Source organism: Musca domestica, unplaced genomic scaffold (assembly GCF_030504385.1).
Source record: "Musca domestica strain aabys unplaced genomic scaffold, Musca_domestica.polishedcontigs.V.1.1 48, whole genome shotgun sequence".
NCBI classification, from domain to species: domain Eukaryota; kingdom Metazoa; phylum Arthropoda; class Insecta; order Diptera; family Muscidae; genus Musca; species Musca domestica.
This window is the reverse complement of record NW_026712340.1, coordinates 2,181,097-2,205,106: the sequence shown is the minus strand read 5'-3', so window position 1 is coordinate 2,205,106 and position 24,010 is coordinate 2,181,097. Positions and strand designations below refer to the sequence as shown.

Below are 24,010 nucleotides of genomic sequence, written 5' to 3'. Positions count from 1 at the left end.
TTGTAGTTTAAAGTGAAACACGTTTGAATTCCAATACTTTTATATACAAAATATGTTCTTTACCCAAAGGTGGAGGGTATTAAAAGTTCGGCCCGGCCGAATTTACTGTTTTTTTTTATTTGTTTTCTAATAGCTTCATGTTGGGGCTTTCTATTTTTTGGTCTGTTCCAAAACTGCAAGCATGTTCAAGTTTTTACTGCGATAACCGATTTTCCCTTTATGATATCGAAGAAAATTGCAAAACTAGTAGATTCTTGTAGGTACTGGAAAAGTGCATTTGTTTTAGAATTTAAATCGTTGCTCATTATCCTAGTGATTCGCCCCCCAAGTTCGAAAATAACCACCTGTAACGGACAATCATATTGGAAATTGTTATCGATTATTCGATATGCTTAGCGCCTCAACAATTAATTCCGCTACACAAAATGGTCAAAATTCGATTTACAGATCTCTATTTCTCCCAGCTTCGCACAGACAGACTTAGATTGCTCTCAGGTTTTAAGTTGGATAAAGCCACAACAGCTTCTAGGAGGCCAATTCAATTTTGTTTTGCTAAAAAATAGTTAATTTTTAGTTTTTCTTTTAAAGAAAGCAAAATGGTCGATTTAACCGGTAGCGCCTCACCATTCCAGCAAAGCATTCCAAATATTGTCTTCTATGTGCCTGCTGTTGTTGTCTTTGGATTAGCAGGTAAGTTACAGAATATTTACGAGTGCCACACATTACTTTCATACCCATTCATTAAACTTTCTAGAATTTATGTTTGATGATGTGGAAAGTCATGAGCATATCGAAGAAAAGCAATAACAAAAACATTAGAAAGCATCCCCCTCCATGCCATACATAATAAATACCAGCAACATTTGTATTGATAAGCGTTTTGTTATCATTTTTTTTTGGTTTCACACAAGATGTGGCCTCAATAGTGAAAAAGTGGAGGCATATGTTTTTTTTCTGTTAGCATCCTCCGTGTGTGAAAGCATCCTGCATGGACGTTTATTTTTTTCTGTAGGTGGTAGTTTGGTACTTGTTTTGTTATTGTTCTTATTTTTTAAAAGTAACGTGTATTTTTATTCATAATTTCAAATTCAGGTCATCGCGTTGCTGAATATATTTAAAAGAGTGTATAGTGTGTCAAGTGCTTAATGTTAATAGCCGTTGTTTGAAATTATTATTGCTAAACACTGGTTGTCAGTAAATTTTAAACACTGAATTAGAATATGACTAAAATCTTATTAATAATTCTTAGATTGATTTTTTCATTTAGGTCCATGTCGTCACTTGAATCACTCACAAAATTTGCATCATGACAAGCTTAAAAAATTAGTTAAACTTTTGCACTGTAACCTATTACGTTTGTTAATGATCGAACTGCATGAAAATCGTTCCCTTTACAAGGATTAGTTTATATTTCTTTTGGGGGATTAGTCAGTATCGAGGCTTCGTTAAACAGCAACAAATTGCCGGTATTCACTTGTAGTCTCGAAACAAGAGAATGATCAATATCTAAACTACCTCTGTAATAAGGAGGAAGCGAATGACGAAGAAATGCAGAACGATAGTGAAATCTCTGGAATAAAGACAGTAAATCAAAGTACATGAATTTCTATGCAACATACCGGCGTATAGTCTCAAAGCTTATTGAGGCCATAAAAACTTAAGGCCTGTATTTTTGAGTATAAGTTTTATGTCTATCGTCGAATTCACCACACTTCATGGGGAATAAAATCGTATCCTACATTAATTTGTAATTTCTAATTACGATTTATTAGAAGAACCAAGGGAAGCCGAGGTATTAAAATAGTACATATGGCATGGTACATAGGGTATACCCATATATAAAAATACCTTTCGATTTGCGATATTCTGAACAATTTCTAACTCAAGCCATTGTAACTCGACTTGACGGTAAATCATTGAGTGGACTAGCTTCTTAAAAAAATATTCTATGAATTTCAATGTGTATAATATTAAAAATAGGTTCACTATTTGTTCGGCGAGTCATTAGATCCTTCTCCCGGATACTTTTGATCCATTGTGTGAAAAAAGGAAAGGGGTTGTACAAATGCATTAGTAGAATGGTGAAAACCTATAGATGATAATGGGATCCGCGTCTGAGAAGAACGAAAGAGTTCTATCCTCCACCTTCCCTATAGCTTATGTCTGTTTTATAACATGGATTATCTGCATAGTAATATCTACCTCTCCTTAATCCTCTCACACAGTGCCTATTCTTAGATCAGACCTACTAATTGATATAGGTATCTATTCTTAGGTATCTTGCAACCGGTACATTGTCTGTTAGCTTTTTCGATGAGAGCCTTTTTGAAGTAGTTGGCATATGTGCTTATCGGTGGTTTGACAGGCATATCAATTGGTAGATTAATTGACTGGCGTCCACCTCAAAGCTAATTCATTAGCCATATCATGTCCCATTATGGTGTTATATGCTTAGACACAACAAAGCTTAATGTATTCAAGTATTTTAAAGAGGACTTTCTTGATATCAAGAAGGCCTCGCGATTTAATGGCATAGCTTTAAGCCTGACTCTCCAATTGCTGCTTCAAATTGTGCCAAAAGATCTAATGGCTGGACGTTTAACATCAGTAGCTCCGATTGTCAGTAAGGACGCGGTTATTGTACGATGGTAAATGTGGACATAAGCGTCCAGGTAGCTTATGCCACCAAACGAGGAACCCATAGGTCCGAACAGGTAGGCCCACTTTGACATCCAATGTACGTCTTGTGGTTTGAGACCTTTTCCGTTTTTTTTTATCGAGGAGCGATTTCCTTCTCTAGTTTAAGCGCTGTCCAGATTCGTTCAAGATTTTTGGCGCTTAAAGATCCAGTAGCACTCCACCCAATATTGGCAGCGAAAAATTATTCTCTTTGCATTTCTTGTGAATAGTACTAGTTATGGTACCAACCAGACACTGTACTAGTGCACCTTGCACTACACGACATTGGGAACTGCCTTTATTCGAAGTTGGTCTAAATTTACTTGTATTTCATTGATCACCAAAAACCCAAGTAGTAGTGAGGGAACTCCTGCCTGCGATGTACATTTGTTGTCGGTTTTTCTAATAGAACACTGTCTCCCAAGCTTAAAATGTTTTCTCTTGTCTTTATCATTATATCAAGGCAACAGGATAGAGGAAATGCGAGAAGCACATTTTGTATTATGGATCAACTCATTTGGAGAAACTTCGTGTATGCCAAGTCTCTACTGACCGACCTTTGTCCTAAGAGTGATGTGATACGCTCATTGTAAATCAATTTAAATTTGAACAAATTTTTAGGCCCAATAATCCTACTGAAGTCTTCATCAGAAAGGAAGAAATACTAATGGGCTTGTGGACTTTTGGGCAATGTGTGACTACGTTACCCAGCCTTGAGAATATAGATCACCGTTACCTATTTCCACTTAAAGATTTGCTGCAAGATTGCCAACACTAATTCAAATACATTTTACGACATTGCCTGTATTATACCAGGGGAAAGTTGCCAGGGTCAAGGGAAAGCTGTGGATCGCCCACAAAAACTGGTTATAGCTTTTTATCCTTTCTTTTTATCCTTTCTATCTGTTAATGATGGGAAAGTGTTAATGACACCTACATCCTTACAACCAGGAAAGAGGGTTTGGGGTTCGTAGCCAGACAGACGAACCGACGGACATAGCAAGATCGACTCCAAATGTCCTGAAACGGATTTGATCCAAAGAGACCTAGGGTCGAAAACCATTATATCGATGAACCACGTTTTAGCCGTACCCTCTCTAGCCATATGATTGAGGGTATAAATATATTACGGAAAACCAAGCTGCGTAGGATAACACAAAGCCGGCCCCACCGATATGTTCGTCTTACGAGTTATTATGTGCATGGCGATGACATTGCTGAGTATTTCTCTTATGCGTCAGTGCAGTCTCCATATGAACTAGGACGATTAGAACTAGGCACTAACTGGGATGACCCTAATATTGGAATTATAAGGCCGAGGACTTTTCACAGCAATTGAATTTTATTGAATGACAAGAAAATTAGAAAATATTTTCAATGCATACACATTTTCTATCAAGGCTAGCTAGAACACAATGTTAAATAAATTACAAAGTATAAATGAACAAAGTATAAAATTGAACGCCAATCCAACACTCCTCCTCGTTCATTTTATATTACACTTCAAACGTAGAAATTCGTGTTTTGATATTGGTAGAGGCTTTGTTAAAATATCCGCTATCATATCCTCAGTCGGACAATATTCACAAATTATTATATTGTTCTTCACCAATTCCTTTGTAAATTTATATTTAATATCCATATGTTTTGTTCTAAATGAAAATTTGTCATCTGTAAGAATTCGAAGACAACTTTGATTATCATTGAAAATAACAGTAGGTTTGGTAGGAGGTTCATTGAAATCTCTGAGCAGTTGTCGCAACCATTTAGTTTCCTTTCCGGCTTCAGACATAGATATGTATTCTGCCTCACAAGTGGAAGTAGCGACGATGGATTGCTTTTGACACGTCCATGATATTGTTCCTCCATTATAAAAAATATGCGACCACTTGTTGACTTTCTTCCAATTTGATCATCAGCCCATGATGCGTCTGCATAACCAATTAATTCCAAATTATCTTTTTGAACATTGCTCAAGTTTAATTTCATGCTTGCAGTGTGCACCAAATATTTTACAACTCGTTTACTTTGTTTCCAATCTTCTTCCGACGGATTTGAAACCTTCTGTGACAAGAAACATACTGATGCAGAAATATCTGGTCTCGAATTAACAGATATATAAAGTAAATGACCAATAAGTTTTCGATATTTTGCATTAGTTTCCAACAAGTTTGAATTGTTTTTCTTTCCGTAATTTATATCCATAGGAGATTTTGACAACTTGCAACTTCCTAGGCCAAACTCATCTGCTAATCTTTTAATATATTGGGATTGACAAATTTCATAATTTCCATATAAATCTTTACTAATTTGAATTCCCAAATAACTTCTTATATCTCCCAAATTCTTCATAACAAAACTGTCAGATAATATTTTTTCTATACATTGTATCTGATCAGTTGTTGAACATGCCAAAATTATGTCATCAACATATATAATAATATAGCATATTTGGTCTAATATATATCCGGAATAAAAACAGGGGTCACTCACGCTTTGTTTTAATTTTGCCTTTGTCAATGTTTCATTCAATAAATTATTCCACGACCTTGAAGCTTGCTTCAACCCATATATGGCCTTCTTTAATAAACAAACATTTTTCTCATTTCCATCTTCAAAACCTTTCGGTTGTACCATGTAGATTGTTTCTTCCAAATTTCCATTGAGAAATGCGGTTTTTGCATCTATATGTTGTACAATCAGATTTCGTTTCGCAGCAACAGAGAGAAGCATTCGAAAAGTTGTATGCATGACGACAGGCGAAAACACTTCATTGTAGTCTACTCCATATTTCTGCGAATATCCTTGGGCAACGAGTCTTGCTTTATAACGAACAAAATCCCCATTGGCATTTCTTTTTAATTTGAAAACCCATTTACTGCCCACCGCTTTCCTCCCTTCAGGTAATGGTACTATGTCCCATGTATTATTAGTTCTCATAGCTTTTATTTCTTCTTGCATAGCATCAAACCATTTGTCCTTATCATCGCCTTTAATAGCTTCATCATACGTTTTCGGTTCTGGTTCGTGATTGGCCATCCAAATTTCATCTATTAATCGTTTAGCTGGAATACCCTTAGTTGATCTTTTGGACACGCGTACTGTTTGCTCCTCATCATTCTCACTCTCCTCCTGAATTTGCACATTACTGATTGCTCCTTCATTTTCTTGATTACTTGAAACAGACCTTGATGTTAGATTTTCATCACTATTGGAAACAGAATCTGAAACTGGTAAATTCTCCTCCTCAATCTGTAATGTGCCTTGTTTCTTTTGTGGGAAATCCATTGAGCAATCTCTTAATTCTACTTCTGTAAATCTTACATCCCGACTTACGACAACCTTGTTTTTAGACGCATCGTAACATCGATAGCCTTTTGAATTTGCATCATATCCGAGAAAAATCATCTGATTTGCCGTTGAATCTAACTTTTGCCGCTTTTCAGATGGTATATGTACGAAACATTTTGAACCAAATATATGAAGATTTGAAACATCTGGCTTCTTACCATACCATAATTCATAAGGAGTTTGTTTTGTTGCTCTCGTTAGCACTCGATTTTGTATGTAGTTTGCTGTTGACACGGCTTCACCCCAGAATGATTTTGGTAAATCAGCGTCAATAAGTAAACATCGACTCATTTCCACAAGTGTGCGGTTCTTCCTTTCAGCCTTACCATTTTGCTGTGGAGAGTAAGGGGTGGTAAATTGAACTTGGATACCTTCCGATTTTAAATAATCTTGTAGACGTTTTCCTGTATATTCACCGCCTCTATCGGAACGGATTACCTTGGGGTTACTGCCAAAAAGAGTATTGCAAAACTTTATGAATTCTCTTATAGTCCCTTCCACTTCAGACTTCTCTTTTAGCAATTGTATCACTGTGAAACTTGAGAAATCATCTATAAAAGTGACAATATAACGTTTTCCATTAGCTGTTGCAGTCTGCATAGGTCCGCATACATCCGTATGGATTAAATCTAGTGGAGCTTTAGATGAACATGTTGACTGTTTTGGAAAAGGCAGCCGAGTCATTTTTCCTTTTATGCACGTTTCACAAGATTCTTTAATATTGCAGTTGACTATTTTCATACCTTCAACTAATCCGTCTGCTTCCATTTTACGAATTGCTTTGGGATCCCTGTGGCCTAATCTGCGATGCCACTGATGAATACAATTTTCATTATGTTGTGTCAAGGTACAAACAGCATCTGGTGTCCTTAAAATATACATTTCTCCACTAACATCTGCAATTCCGACTGTTATATCTCTTTGTGTAATTTCACAAACATTTCCTTTAAATTTGACTTCATATCCATCCTTTGACAGTTGTCTAACTGATAGAATATTCCCAACAAGGGTAGGTACATAAAGAACTTCTTTCATTGAAATTTTTCGTTCAACACCATTATCATTCACTATCTTTAAATCACCATATCCTAATCCTTGAACAAAAATATTTTCGCCATTTGCTAATTGCAATGTACTTTTGTATGTCTCATTTAAGGATCGAAAAAATTCTTTATTGTTCACCACATGCCTTGTAGCACCTGAATCGATTAACCAAGAACCTTTACTTGCACTTCCAAAGTTGAAAAGAAAATCATTCGGCGGTTTTGGCGATTCCTGCTTTTCTTCAATCGCGTGAACCTTATACTTGTTTTTGCTGGTGTCTTGCTTTATTTTCCAATTTTTATATTTTACACAATTTTTCTTTTGGTGACCAGGCTTTTTGCAAAAGAAACACGTCTTATTGGAATTGTCAGCAATTTTCATAACAGCATCATTTGAAACGCCATTAGAATGTAGTCGTCTTTCAAATTCAGCAATGACCCTTTGTTGAACAAATGCGAACGTAATCTCCTCTTCTTTGCGTGATTCGAGTGATGTTATCAACGTATCATAGCTCTCTGGAAGACTACTGAGTAACATAGCAGCACTCCATTTATCCGTCAATGTCTCTTCACCGATATCTCTTAATTTTGTGAATAAATCATTCATGTTATTAATGTGGCTTACCGCATCACCTCCTTCTTCAAGCTTCAATGAGCATATAGAACGCATCAAAAAGACTTTATTCGTTAATGTATTTCGCTCATGATACTCTTTTAAAGCATTCCAAGTCTCTTTTGCTGTTTTAAGGTGCCTTATATGACATAATTGATCGTCCATCACTAAGAGACCGATTGTGCCTCTTGCCTCGTCATCCTTTTCATCCCAATCACTAATTGCTGCCGCATTTATAATATTACCTGCTTCTCCTCGATTTTCACGGGGTCTTGGTCCTTCAATTACTTTCTTCCATAGATTTTGCTTCCTTAGCAATAGTTCCATTCTGAATTTCCAATTTGCATAATTGGAATTGTTCAATTTTGAAAATCTTGGTTTAGCTTCAGCCATATTGCCTTTACTCCTTATTGAATTCTGTTCCTGGAAATATTGATGTCCTTAGTATTTCTTGATAATCCTTGATCCTTTTGTCGATTGTTGAAGCTCTTTAAGGGCCCATAACCTATTGGAATTATAAGGCCGAGGACTTTTCACAGCAATTGAATTTTATTGAATGACAAGAAAATTAGAAAATATTTTCAATGCATACACATTTTCTATCAAGGCTAGCTAGAACACAATGTTAAATAAATTACAAAGTATAAATGAACAAAGTATAAAATTGAACGCCAATCCAACACCTAAAAGTAACAAAGAATTTATTTTTATATTTACATTTAAACACTTTTTGAAGATCAAATTTATTTTTACGAACCTGAGTTTATCGGCTTGCATTTTGTATGTCAAACAAATGGAAAAATAGTATTTTTAACATATTTTTTTAGAACTGAATTGTTATGAATGCTTTTAATTAAAAAAAGCTCGTAAAATTTCAAAAATTAATGCAGTGTACCGACCATTGGAACTTCTGTATTAGACTACTGGCAAGCAATAAAAACTGTTTCTGGAGTTCTAGTTTTATTTTGCAGTTATTTATTCTCCGTTTGTTTTTGCAGCCACATATATATTCTCTTTTTGTGTACTTATGTATGACATTCTTTTATTAAATCATTATACCTACCTGCTACCAGCAGACAATATAGCTAACAAAAGTTATTATATTGAACGCTCTCTTCTTCAACACTCCGCGGTGTATTGTTTTTCTAATTTTCTACATCAGATAACGTTCAATCATAATTTGTTCTATTGCTATTACTTTTTAATAATCTTATCAAAATGTATTAGCTAAGCTTAGACGTGCGCGTATATATAGAATAGCAACAACACTGGACTTTTGTTGGTGCAATTGTTGTTGATTTTTTTCATTTGGTGATAAACAGTACCTGCCCGCCAATCAGTTGTCACCATCCACGCTACCACCACCTTTCTTATCCTCCACCACGTTGTTGGAGCCTTGGCTCTTTTCATATATGTACCTATTTTTGTTTTTATTCAAACATTTTTGCTGACGTTGTCGTATTGTATAGTGCAATTGAAGAAAGAAATAAGAACAAAAAACAGCGTGTTGGTAAAAGAAATTGTCCAAAATTTTGATTTGTTTGATTTTATTTTCAACAACGTGGACATATTGCTTGCGATCCCAAGAATCGGAAAAGACAAATTTAGTCGTTACGTATAGTAGCTAGAGCATAGCGTAGAATTGTGGTATGTGTTCTATTAACTTCCAAAGAATTGAAAAAGAATTTTAAGAAAAAATTGGCATTATAAAAATTTTAAATATTTAAGTTGTGTAGTGCCTAGTTGTTTTTTGTTTATATATCCAATAATAATAATGTTTTTTTATCCATTTTTTGTTAATGGCATTTTAATGTTTGCTAAAAAATAACATTGTTTTTAATTTTTTTGATAAGAATGTTGTTATCAAATAAAAAGTTGCTATAGCCACGTAGGCTTTCAATTGTTGCATGCATACCTTTTATACCAATATAACATAATATTAAAACTAAAAAAATGCTATTTTTAGTCATTTAAATAGCAGTTGGATAAAAAGTGAATAAATCTTGGAAACACCTTATAAGAGAGAAACTAGTATTCTTTTCAAAATTTGCTACCGTTGAGTAGTAACTTTTAACCATTATATATTTGGGGCAGAATGTGGAAATGGATCATCAATGGAGATCTAATATATACATAATTTGGTGTCTTTGGTGGCGTTTCTGAACCGAAAACCAAATCTTCTTAATTAATCCCTTAACCAGACTAATGGCTACAAAGTTTTTGGCCACCTGTTTGGCTGGCTAAGGCGCACAATAACATCAAAGGCTCAAACGTTCCATACTGTAATATTTAGACAATACATTTGAAATTTATGTCTGTGACCTTTCGTATTGAACCCACCACCTGGAACTTACACAGGGTAAGCGACGGGGCCTAGGCCCTTCGAATTAGTAACTTTTCTTATTTTTATGCATTAAAAATGCAAAATACAATTTTATTTTTATCATTTGATAGGGCCAAAACATACGTCATCGAAATGATTTTAGACCCTAGATCTCTTTGAACCAAATCCGTGTAAGGACATTTGGAGTCGATCTAGCGTTGTCCGTACGTCTGTTTCTCTGGCTGGTGCGCACGATAACTATCGAAGGAAGTGTCCGATTTGACCCAAACTTGGTACATCGTAATATTATTGTCAAACTTAAATCGAGTTCGGTGATGGGCAATATCGGTCCACTTCTTCTGGTATCTCACCCACAAAATGTCAACATTTTCAAAGAAAATAATTTGCACAGAAAGAGAAAGGATAATACGGCTTTGCTCCAACTTTGCAAATCCTAGTATTTGCATCAGTGATAGGTCAGGTGCGAAAACGGACAATATCGGTCCACTCCATCAAGTACTTCTCCCATAAAGGGTCAAAATGTTGAATAATTATAACTCTCACAAAATGTGATGTAAATGTCCGATTTTTTACAAATTACACACATCACAATATTTTTATAAACCAAAGGTCTAGTGTGAAGATGGAATATATCGGTTCACTCCTTCTGGCACCTCCCCCACAATTGGTCAACATTTTGAATATATATGAAGCTCATAAAACACGAAATTAAAATGCGATTTCATTCGCACTTGGTACATCTCAATATTTCCATCAGCAGAAAATCCGTTATAAATATGGTAGAGATTGGGTCATTCCTTCTGGTAACTCAACCGCAAAGGGTCAGCGTTTTAAATAACAAAAGCGATCATAAAATCAAAAAAAAAAAAAAAAAAAAAAAAATCCGGTTCTCCTCAAATTACACACATCACAATATTTTTATTAACCCAAGGTCTGGTGTGAAGATGGAATATATCGGTCCATCCCTTCTGGTACCTTTCCCACAAAGGTTCAAAGAAATCGTAATAAGCATCCAACTCTCTTCAAATTTCACGCACCAAATATTTTTGAATGGACGCATAACGATTTATGTTATGGACCACGTCAAAGATAAAACGGATCAAAAACATACGATTTTATCGAACCATTTTGTTTAAAATGTGACTCTATAATGGAAGTTGACGTTGGGACGACATGCCATCTGGCGGGGTGATATTGGCCATCGTAAGAAATACCTCCCAATCTCAAAGTCAAAATCGGTCCCTGGAAGTGGCAAAAGTGCAAAATCAAAATATGTTTATCTACCACCTTCAGGTGGTAGCGGATGGTTCTTGGTCTAAACCCATTCTGGGAATGTTTGTGATGGGAAAGTGATGTTCATATGAAAATTAGAAAGGATAGACGATTTTTGTCTAGACCTGGACAATTTTTTATATTACATCAAGAACAAGATCTACCTGATCCTCTCCACAGCCTTATAAAACTCTTGTGGAATTTTATTCTCAGCATATCTGATTTGAATTGGGGTATACTTCAATCCAGGAATTTTATTCTCTTTAAAGTGAAATATGCTTTAATCCAGAAGTCTTCAGTGCCGAAGACTAATATGGTATACATTCGCTTATATCTCTTTCCTATCCTGACCGTATTTACAAATACTTTCCCATTTCTGAATCTAGCAGCAGCTCCTATTTCAAATTTGTTAATATACAGGGTGATAAAAATAAACTGCAACAAAGTCAAGCGCCATATTTTTACTTTTTTTTTTTAAATTTTATTGAATGATAGCAAAAAAATTCGGAAATAGCATCAAATTTTAGAATAAGTTTAGATTTGTTCGAATTGGTCACCTTTGGCACGAATTATGGGCTTCAAGCGGCCAATTAAATCGTCACACGCTGCCCGAATGTTGCTCTGCGGTGTTTTGGACCATTCCCGGCGAAGCACTTGCTTGAGGTGATCGACACTTTGGTACTTTTTAATGCCAACCTTGCTTCTCAAAATACTCCAGACACAATAGTCCAACAGAGGTTGGTATCCAGAGATTTTGGTGGTCATTGTGCGCTGGAAATGAAGCGAGGAATCTCATTTTGTAACAATTATTGGGCGGCGCGTGCTTAGTGCATGGTGCTGAGTCCTGTTGGAATGTTCAAGGTCTGCGCCCAAAATGTTTGCGTGCCAAAGGCTTTAATACACCCTCCATAATATTTTCGCGATAAAATTCGGTATTTATTCTGATACCACGGTCGATTAATACGAGCGGAGAGCGACCATCGGCTGTTATAGCGGCCCACACCATCACCATGGCCGACGCTTGAGTTCTGGTGGCCAACCGAAGGTGCACATTTTTAGCTGACCTCTTTGGAAAGTAAACACGATCATTTTGTTTGTTTACAAACTGCTGGACAACGAATGTTTTCTCATCGGAGAAAACCAAAAACCAAATTCGGCAGTTCAGCATATTTGGTCAAGCGAAGCAACTTTTTAACTCTTTTGAGTCTATTTTCTTTCTGTTGCGGTGTAAGTTCTTGTACTTTTTGGAATTTCAATGGCTCATTTTTCAATATTTGGCAAATGGAATATTGCGATATGTTCAGCTCACAAGCCATTTTTGCGAGCCACTGCGAAGCGGGTTTCGATCAAGTCGCTTCTTTACTATTCGAACGACCTGTCACTGGAATGACAGCAGTCTGAAGTTGGTTGCAGTTTTTTCATCTCACCCTTTATGGTATACATTCGATTATATCTCCTTCCTATCCTGACCGTATCTACAAATTCCTAAAGTAGTTATTTTCCCATTTCTGATTCTAGCAGCAACTCTTATTTCAAATTTGTTAATATAGAGAAAGTTAAAGGTTCTGGGTCCTGAATATACCGGGTAGATTGACTTCTACAGCTTGCATTAAGATTCGTCATAAGAGATAAGAGTGGCATTTTTAGTGTACGCATCAAATTTTCCTCATGATCTGAGCAAATATCTCGCCATAGATTATCCCTATAGAAGGAAGTCGAAAAAAATATTTTACCTCGCCACTTAAAGTCTATGCATTATCGATGCCTTTAAAATTTACCAAGTTTTTATCCAACTGCTAATCTTATATACAAACATACAAATATAAAATAAATAACATTTCTTGAATTGTAATATCTGTTGAAACTTTCTTATATTTCTCTGTAATGCTGCAAATAAATGAAACTCTAATTATTTTGAACATTAAAAAAATCTACAACAATACTAACAATAAAAAAAGAAAATAATGGAGGAGTTCATTGAACTTTAACACCAATTTTAAACGAGTTTGTACAGAATAAAGTTAAAAAAGAGAAATAACAATTAAAAACTCAGCCAACAACAACACACACACACAAACTATAACATAAAGACACACACACGCAAAAACACATATGTACGTAGCGTCGTAACGTGTTAATTTATTAAAGCCAATTTTGTAAATTCTTTTTCAACAAAATAAAAAAAACGAATTTTCTTTGGAAAACTGCTCTACAAAAACCCACATCAGCAGTTAAATAACTCAACGAACATATCACCTTTTTTCCCATTGACAAATATTGTTCGTTTGCTGGTCATACAACAGAGTAATAGCAGCAAAGAAAGAAACCATGGCCGAAGATCCAATTAATCAACAACAATTTGCCGATGATGTCTTGGCCGCAACCCAAGATGATGGCAGCTTTGCTGGCAATTTGGGTGATCCCAATGGTAACATGAAACTGCCAAGTGTTGATGAAGTCTGGAAATTAATCGAACAAATGGAGGGCATTAGTGATGAGGAACGTGCCAGCATTCGTGAAAATCTGTATAATCCTCAAGAGGGCACCGCCGAGGACTTTATGAAACGTTATGCCGCTCAACCGGCAATGGGCCATACCTCATGGGATTATATTATCTTCTTTACAATGCTTGCCATAATCTTGGCCATTTTTGGTAAGACTTGAGTTTATTTTTTTAAAACAATTTTTGGATTTTGTGGATTAGAAGAGTTCATGTTTTAACAGACTGAATTGAATTTGAAATTTAAATATTAACATTTACATGCTTAAGATCAATCCGAAAAGAAAAATTACATATGCTGGTTAGATGAAGAGACTATGACTTAATTGAAACAACCCTGGCTTCCTCAATTCATTTTTGATTCGAGTAAATAGTTTAATGCTTTAACAGAATTGTGTTGGCATATATGTTTGGGGATTCAGTAGTTGTTGTTGTTTTTTAAAAAACAACGTTTGTGTATAAGTGGAGAAATATGGTAAGTTTTACCGGGCGGCGTAAGGCAGGGAATAATATGGTTCCTGAAAGAGCCACCCATCCGCATTTAAAGTCATTTAAAATTAACTCCTGTGGTAAAAACTTTTTTATCCAAGTGGCGAGATCGTCATATGTTTTAACTATTTTTCATACCCTCCACCATAGTATGGAGGATATATTAAGTTTGTCATTCCGTTTCTAACACCTCGAAATATACAGTTTAGACCCCACAAAGTATATATATTCTTGATCAGCATAAAGTTCTATTCCGATTTAGCGGTGTCCGTCCGTCCGTCCGTGAAAATCGCTCTTGCTTCCAAACGAAATGAAGTAGGTTGATAGAATTTTACTCAAATATATATTATGTTTGCAGGACTTATTGTATTGAAAATGGGCCATGTAGGTCCACGTTTTGGTATGGCTCCCATATAATAGTACCTGCCTATTTTCGGCAGGTCCACGTCTTCGTATAGCCCTCATATAACGGTACCTCCCGATACTCGCTATTTTGATGATTTTAGCGACATTATTTACCGGAATTGTCTTAAATTTGATATTTGGAGTTCTTAGTGGATAATACAGCCTAAGACAGAAAATTGTCTCTGTAGGCCCACGTCTTCGTATAGCCAGCCCCCATATAAGGACAACCCCCGATATTCGGTATTTTTACGATTTTAGCGACATTATTCACGGGAATTGTTTCAAATTTGGTATATGAAGTTAGTAATGGATATTACACACTGGCAGAAAATTGGCCGTGCAGGTCCACATTTTGGTATAGCCCCCACATAATAGTACCACCCAATATTGATGATTTTACCTACATTATTCACCGATTTTTTTTCAAGTTTCGCATTTGAATATTGTAATGGCTTATGACAAAAGCTGCCTATGCAGTTCTACGTCGTCGTATAGACCCTAATATGACGGCTACATTCGGCATTTTAAAGATTTTAACAGAATTTTTAACGGATTTTATTTTTTTTTAATTGCTAAATTCGTTCCAAAGCGTTTTTACTTGTTGTTGTTAATAGATTACAAACAGTTCCTGTTGGGTGCCAATAATAATATAAGGTTTGAGTAAGTTAAAATGTCAGGAAATTATGAAAAGAAAATATGACATCTTTGACAACTCGGTATAAGGCACTGGGTCCTTTCCAGATTATTATTTTTTGTTTTCGAGATTTTGAAAGTGTTACGAAGATAATTCCACTATTTTTTCCAAACGACCATTTTAAAAAAAGAGATTTTTTGCCTCAAAAACAAGTCATCGGCATGTGGCGCAAAAGTAATCGTCCTATCTGAAAATGCTACAAATATAACGATTGGCCCCTATTGTCTTAATCACAGCCAAAAAACATCGGAATGTCTTCCAATTACATATGCATGTACAAGGTGGCGCAAAAGTAAACATCCGATGTTTTTGACATAAGGGGCCAATCGTAAAATTTATAGAATTTTCTGTACTATAAAGATTTTATTTTTATACAATCAGTCATATAGGTATATCTCATTTGATGCAGCCGAAATCTGTCTCATCTCTGTCCGGCAAGTGCGTACGATAACTCTCAAGAGGTGTATCCGATTTGTTCCAAACTAGGTACATAGTAATATTATTATCAAACTAGTACCTCCATCGAAAAAGGTAAAAATTCTCAAAGAAAATAAATTATCATAGCAAGATTTTGTTCGAACTTTGAAACTTTGAACAATATTGGCCCACTCCTTCCAGGACATCATACAAAAAAGTAAAAACTTTGAATAATCGCAACGCTTATAAAATTCGATAGAAGAGTCTGACTGTCTTTAAATTTCACCACTCCTTCTGGTACCTTCCCCACCAAGGGTCAAAATTTTGAATAAGTGGGCAATTTCTGTTCACTCTTTCTAGGACATCACACAAAAAGGTAAATATTTTGAATAATCGCAACGCTTAAAAAACTTTAAAGAAGATTCTGATTGTCCTAAAATTTCACCACTTCTTCAGGTACTTTCCCCACCAAGGGTCAAAATTTTGAATAAATACCCTAAACCCTTATAAAATGCAAAACGAACATCCGATTCTTTTCAAACTGAATATATCTCAATATTTTCTATCAGACCACTTCTTCTTGTATCTCGCCCACAATAGGTCAACATTTTGAATAGCCTGATAAGATGCCAATATTTCTACGAACAAAAGATCTGATGTGAATATGGGATTTATTGGCCCACTCCTTTTGAAAACCTCCCCCTCAGAGAAACTATAAATAATTATATGTTTCATTAAATTCAAAAGAAATGTATCTCAATTTTTCTGTCAACCATATTTCCAATGTTAAGTTGGGATATGCCGGTCCCCTCTATCTGGTGCCTTCCCCACAAAAGTTCAACATTTTTCTAATAAATCACATCTTATATAAAGTGGAAGAAGTAGTCGATATTGCTCAAACCTGCCACGTCCTAATATTCATATTACTGTTAGGTAAGATGCGAAGTGGATAATATTGGTCCACGCCTTCGGATCTCCTCCATAAAGGGGTCAACATTTTAAATAATCTTAACGTAATTCAAAATATGTTTTAATAGACTGACATAGGCACCGAATTGTATCGGAGGAACAAATCTTGGACCAATGGCGAGCAACCCAGTTCTTTGTGTTGGTTCACTTTTCCATGAGGAACCCAGTATACTCCGTCACCAAAGTCAAATGTTTGTAAACTTTATCAATTTATGGTATCAGCAACTTGAATAGTTTCAATACTAATTAGTAGTAGTAAATATCCTAGTGGCGATATATGGGTCACATTATTGTCTTATTTTTTCAATTATTCTGTTCATTTATTTACATACAAATGATTTCTAAACAACCTCATAAAAACAAGTACATACATAAGAAATTCCTGAAATCCTTGACCTAATTTCACTCCTTTCTTCAAATAAAAACTATGTAAATGAGTTGATGGTGTCACGTCGTCGTCCACATTCTTCATCCTAGATATTCCATTAAATAATGGCTGTCTTCCATGAGATAACGAACAAAACCGGATCTAAAACAAAATATAAAAAACAAAGAAGACGTATGAATGAACTATGTACCCAACAACGAAGTTCGTTGGTTGGTTGGTTGGCGGTGATGGTGACACCAATCACAATGGTTATGTCGTTGTTGTTTTATCTGTAAAACGAAATGTCTACAAAATATTTCAATGCCGGCAAAACGCATATATCCCCACAACAATATGGACAACAACAACATCAAAACATTTATGGGATTTAGTATTTATGTACGTTCCTACACAACTATGTACGTGTGTGTGAAAATGGAGAATCTGTGTGCGAGTGCGTTTGAAACATGTGAAAGTGTTCTGTGCTCCCCTAAAGAGGTGGAAGACTTTCTTCTTTTCAACCCCAAACGCCATGATTTGGTGGAAGTAGATTTTCAAATGTTGGCTAGCACGGTGATGTGGTGGTGGTAGTGTGGGTATGTGCATGACCATCAGATACATACAGACATTGCTCCGTACACATGGCTATGTCAACATGTTTACTTTCCACTGTGTTCTACAGCAATTAACAATGAATTGTTGTGTTTGTTTGATGTTTTTTATCATCATCATTAGACGGCCAGAGATAGGGACAGGGAAAGAGAGAGAGAGAGAGAGAGAGTGAGAGTGTGTGTGAGACGTTGTCGTCTGGTCATGACAAGACCCCAAAAAAACGTCAACAGTCGTGCACAGATAGCTTTGGGCTAAGATAGTCAGTTACTTATTGTCGGGCTTTATTCGCAGATCTTTGGTTAACTAATGCCAGCTTTGTATTAACAACTACCTGCTACAACCAACCAACGAACAATCCCGCCGTTCTCAGTTAACCACAAAAGCAACCTTTACATAAACTGACAATAAAAGAGTGTTTTTGGGCTGACGATAAGATTAAAGAGAAATAAAAGCTCATTTTCAATTACCCAACCAACCAAGTCGTCGTAGCTAGTCTGCTGTGCGGTAGTGTGCCAGTGTTTGGCTCAGTCGTTGAGAACCGCCACAGAAGAAGTCATAAGCTTTTTTAGTACGCTGCTCTAAACTGCGAAGAGAAAACATTAGCGGAGTGTTTCAAAAATAAAAATAAAGAAAATCCCAACCACATAAATAAAAAAAATTAAAGTTAAAGAAATAAACGACTGTGATTGTGTGTTCGTTTTTAATTCTCAACAAATAACCCCAAATTTGTGTTAACCAAACTATACCTGCCTTCCAAAACCAAAATGGCCAACAACTATGCCGCCGAAGATAATCTTGTCGAACAATTAAAAAGTTCCGTTAAAGCGATCATGGACAAGACGGGCTCAAGTAAATTTGCCCATGATCTAATGGAAAGAATTCACAGTTTGCAGCAGCGCCTGGAAACCTTATCGAACACAGAGAAAACACAATTCATCGAAGAGATGAGAGATACGTTTCGTGCCACAATTGAAACTGTGGAAAACAAGCTCATGCAACACGCTCACTTCGAAAAGGTCTACACCTATTCAATATATGCAGCCATTATATTCTCAATACTGTTTGTATTTGGTAGGTTCCGAAAATGAATGAAATGATTAGCGTGATGGTGTTGGGGGTTTGCGTGCAAGTTATTCCTAGCATTACTCAATTTCCCGCCTCTTTTTTTTTCTAATAACAGAAATTATTAACAATGTGCAACATGTTTAAGATTATCAAAGTTGTTGTTTTTTTTTTTGTTGTTGAATCAAAGCAAATGTGATAAATGGCTATGAAGGAAAGGGGACGCGTGTGAAATTAAAAAAGTCTTTTAAAAGTGAACTTATTTTTATTGATGGTCAAAAATGACATATTATTGAAAATGGATTTAAAGCCAGTAGGAAAAGGACAAAAGTCGGGCAGACCCGACAATACAACACCTTTCACTAGAGACAAATTTGTGTAAAGTAAAATTTGTGCAAAGTCATTCGCACCAACTACGTTTATAATAGAATTCGTATTATGGCTTTAAAGTGATGTAAACATCAAATCGAATGTAACTAATATATGGGAGCTTTATCTTAATATCAATCGATTTTAAGCTGTATTGACTTAAAGTACGATATATCATTAGGTGTATACGGAAAATCATGAACTGTCAGTTTCGTGTAATTATTTCGATAAATACTGCTCCTGTAATAGAAATTAAGCAATAAATTTAATCAATTATTAGTTTTGTTTGATTTAATATTACCAAATGATGTGCTAGTGATAAATGCAAAAATTTTAAAAATAAATCAACATTTCAATTCCATTTGCTACAACTTGCTGGACAAATATCGTCCAGTAAATAAATTTTCAAAAATAATATTTTCTGCGCAGAAAGTGAAAAAATAATCCGATTTTGCTCCAACTTTGCCAATCCTAATATTTGCATCAGTGCTAGGTCAGGTGCGAGTACCTCCCCCACAAAGGGTCAACATTTTGAATAATTATAACGCTTATAAAATGTGATGTAAGAGTCCGATTGTCTTCAAATTTCACACATTCCAATATTTTGATTAACCCAGAGTCTAGTGTGAAGATGGAATCTATCGGTCCACTCCTTCTGGAACCTTTCCCACAAAGGGTCAACATTTTGAATATCCGTGAAGCTCATAAAACGCCAAATTAGTATTAGATTTCATTCAGACTTCGAACATCTCAATATTTCTCTCAACACAAGATCTGTTATAAAGATGATGGTAGTGGTCGGACATTTCCTTCTATTACTTTCCCACAAGGGGTCAAAGTTTTGAAAAACCAAAACGATCATAAAATCTGAAAAAAGTATCCGGTTCTCTTTATATTTCAGACAACCCATTATTTCTACTAACACTAGATCTGATGCGAGGATGGAATGTATCGGACCACTCCTTCTGGTACCTCTTCCACAAAGGGTCAAAATTAACATCCGATTCCATTCAGACTTGGTACATCTGAATATCTCAGACCATTTCTTCTGGTACCTCCCCCACAAAGGGTTCCAGATGCTGAAAAACAAAATGATCAAAGGAAGCGGAATATGCATCCAAATCTTGCCAAATTTCACAAATATAATCATTTTTGCTAACACAAGATCTGTTGTGAAGATGATATAAATCTGCGAACCACTTCTGATACCTCACCCAAACATGTCAGCGATTCCATACAATATGGAATTTTTGATTTTCTATGAAATTAGAACTAAAAGATAGATTTTCTTGAAATTTTGCCCATGCCAATATTTTTTATCTGTACTACAACCTGGTACCTCACACACATTTTAACATTTTCTTAAAAATTATGACATATCTCATATAAAGTGAAGGAAGTAGTCGATATAGCCCAAATTTCACACGTCGCAATATTTATATCATATTTATTTAGGTCCGATACAAAATGCACAATGTTGGACCTCCATTTGAATGATCATAACAGGAGTCAAAATATGTTTAAATAATCGAACATTGGCTGAGGGTATACATCTGTCGGCTGATTCTTTTTAACTTGTTGTTATTTGTTTTGATATTCAATTTGAAAATTTTTAACAATTTCAGGCAGTAAATTAAATAATTGAATTAGTTCTCTTTCAATATTTATTATACCATCAAATACCTATCTATACCATTTACCTACACTATGGTAAGGTATTTCAATTTCTTTTTGGATTTGTTTGTAACATAGAGAACGAAACGATATAGAGTCATAGTTCCTTTTGACGATCTCCATGGAATTATATTCAGAGTCGATTTAGGCATGTCAGTTTGTCCATGTATTCCTGTAAACATAGTACAGGTCGCCTTTATTGTCTGATTTAGATTAAAAGAAGGGGTGCAGGGTATCATAAAGTCGGCACAGCCCGGCTCTTGACATTTTTTACAAGTTTTACTTTAAAATTTTTGTTTAAATGCATTACCATAGCAACAACTTAAGTCGCGTGTGTATAAATTAAAAAAAAATTAGATGTTAATTTTGCCATAACTTAACATAACATAACTTTTGCCTTTTTGAAGCGAAACCTATTTTAATGATTCTGTATTATCACCCCTTGTGAGGGAGGTCACCAAAGGAGTGGTGCGATTCATCCCATTATCCCAAAAAATTGACCCTGTTTGAGGGAGGTACTTGAAGGAAAGGCCCAATCCTTGTATTGTCTATTTTCGCACCATACCTAGCTCTGTCACAAATATTGGGATAACAATTGTTTTCTTTTATCTTTCTATGATTTAAATTTTTTCTTTGAAAATGTTGACTTTTTGTTGTGAGTGGTACCGGAAAGTGTGTTTCAATATAGCACATTTTTGAAATCGATCTATGTTTGATAATAATATTATGATGTACAAGGTTTGGACAAAATCGGATCTGATTTCCTGCCGTTATTTCTATGAGCACGTTTTGCCCGTATCAAAAAGTATACAAAGTCATATGACTGAGTGTATTAAAAATTACTTTTGTCATTAAAAAAGGGGTTAAAAACCCGCAAAATGAAAAGTAAAGTGTGTAAAGTTAGAATGATCCGAAGTTTTAGAGCCTGCTGAAAATGTGGTCTGGATTTTCAAAATTTTAATAATTGAATATCCGGATAAGTCCAAAACCTAGCTTTCAGAAAAAATTAAAAACAATTAAGAATATATTGTTATTATTATTAAAGTAATAATTACGGAACAGTATTGGCATGATTGTTCGGGATACCGTAGTATTTTGTTGTTGCTTAATCCCATTATTGTTTTTTTTCCTAAAATATATTAAACCAATTGGGATATCAAAATTCAAATTACAGCTATTCCGGCTGAAAAATGTGGTAGTGCCAAATTACCGAAAATCGGGAGTTACCGCTATTTGAAGGTCATATCTGAAAGTACACCTTTATTTTTATTCTATACTGAACCTACGTTCTAAAAGAAATGTTTGTATCATTGCCAAATTCAATACTGAATCTATCCAGCAAGTATAAATATTACAAATCTTGTTACCAACCCATTATTTTAATATGGACATGCAGCACGAAATAAGTGTCCACTAAATTCGACAATTAAGTATTTTATATACGACTTTTAGTGGCCAAAATCGTCAAATAAGTAATTGGTTAATCGAATTTTATTGGCCTAAACATAACAACTCATTTCGTACGACATGCCCTTGTTGCATTAATGTGTTGGTAACAAGATTTGTAATGACTATTTTTGCTGGGCAATACCTTGAACTATATAAAACCGGAGGGAATTATTACATTAAATACTGCTCCTATTATGAAACTTTTTGTTATGTGACCTTTTTTGTGGCGAATCGATGTAAAATTCTTTAAATTAGATGGTCTGTGGGTGAAAATTATGATAATTAGTGCTAAAATTTAACCAAATTGATTATAAAATTAACACAGGGACCGTTGAAAGGCGGTTTTGATAAAACAAGGGCTGTTGTATTTTACTTTCAAATCCAAATTCAAAATGTTAGCCACTTAAGTCGATCTGTCCAAAAGTAAGAGTGATTACCACAGACGGACTTCTGACAAAGGTTCAACCCTACAGAAAAATGCCTTTCGTACTTTGTATCAATTTAAAATTGATTCCCTATTGAGAAAATTGTCTTGTCAACTCACAATTTAATTGGTTATTTTATTTCTTAATTCATTTATCACAGTTTTATGGATATTGTTATTGTCTATGGGGAGCTTTCAGAAAACATTTTAAAGATATTTAAAGAATATATTGTTATTATTACTTTACTATTGCTATTTGTACTCAATTAATTCCCTCCATTTTTTCCCTCTCTCTCGTTACAGCTCTCTTCGGTTATAAATTATACAAATCGTTGATGTCCAAGGAATTGAAAAAGCAAGAGAAGCTTAAACAAAAACAAAGCAAGAAAAGTAAAAAGGTCAACTAAAACTAATTACTGACATGCTACACATACGCGCACACAGGCACACACATGGCAACACAAATACCACATCTGGCAAAGACAAATAAAAACCCCCAAGAATGAGAGAGTCATGTTCTCTCTCTCAATCTTTTTTGTAAGACGTTATTTAATTGAACAAGATGCTGTTAAGGGTTTTTTGAAATACCTCTTTTTTTGGGTATTTTTAAAACCATAGATCTATTCCTTAAGTTTTTTTTCTATTGTAATTAGTAACTAATTACTTAAAGGCTCACTTACATATGTTTTTTAATTATAGCGAAATATATTTAATATATTGCAGTTTGTTTACGTAAAGATGTGTCAATGTTTTAAATGAGAATGTACTTACACGGATGCTGTACATTTACCTCAGATTGGTTTTCTTTTTTTGTTTGTTTTTTTTTTCAATGTCTTTTTTAAAATAACTTTTTTAAATCATGAGCTAAAGAAAATAATGGACAAGAAAATATAGACAAATAAAAGTAAAGTTTTAATTGACATTTTTAAATGCAAAGTTGTTTTACTCGATCAATAAGAAGAAAAAATAGGTTCTTCAATGATCCTATGGTGTAGGTAACAGTATATGTGGAACAATAAATAAATGTTTCGATTATTCTTCTGTTAAGATTATTAAAATTGTTGACCTTCTATGGAGTACGCTCCGAATGAATGTACCAACATTGTCCATTCCGTTCGGACCTAAATAAATATGACTGCTTTGGACAATATTCCTCCTCTTTATATTAGTTGTGTGATCATTTTTAGAAAATTGTATAATGTGTATCTGTAACTGTCGACCAAAGTTTTTCATTTTCATACTTCATCTAATATAGATAAAAATATTGGTATGGGAAA

The 24,010-nt window shown here is 34.9% G+C and overlaps 1 protein-coding gene and 1 long non-coding RNA gene across 5 annotated transcripts; one reads left to right on the top strand and one right to left on the bottom strand.

Annotated features, from left to right (window-relative positions):
* The first annotated feature begins 448 nt into the window (after positions 1 to 448).
* On the top strand, positions 449 to 23,663 carry LOC101895888 (MFS transporter). 4 transcript variants are annotated; one of them, XM_020035530.2, is made up of 3 exons: positions 449 to 690; positions 13,606 to 13,955; positions 23,037 to 23,663. In XM_020035530.2, exons 2-3 carry the CDS (start codon positions 13,631 to 13,633, stop codon positions 23,138 to 23,140), a joined length of 429 nt encoding a protein of 142 aa, XP_019891089.1. In that variant the 5' UTR covers positions 449 to 690; positions 13,606 to 13,630; the 3' UTR covers positions 23,141 to 23,663. The 4 variants fall into 4 exon arrangements, with proteins under 4 accessions (XP_019891089.1, XP_019891090.1, XP_005180005.1 ...); XM_020035531.2 differs by having other exon boundaries at positions 13,534 to 13,955; XM_005179948.4 differs by lacking the exon at positions 449 to 690 and adding an exon at positions 9,027 to 9,333.
* Positions 8,217 to 8,632, bottom strand: LOC105261592 (uncharacterized). Its single transcript, XR_009343233.1, has 2 exons — positions 8,444 to 8,632; positions 8,217 to 8,369 (listed from the first exon to the last, which is right to left on the bottom strand). It is a non-coding gene; the product is annotated as an uncharacterized LOC105261592 (long non-coding RNA).
* Positions 23,664 to 24,010: the final 347 nt, after the last annotated feature.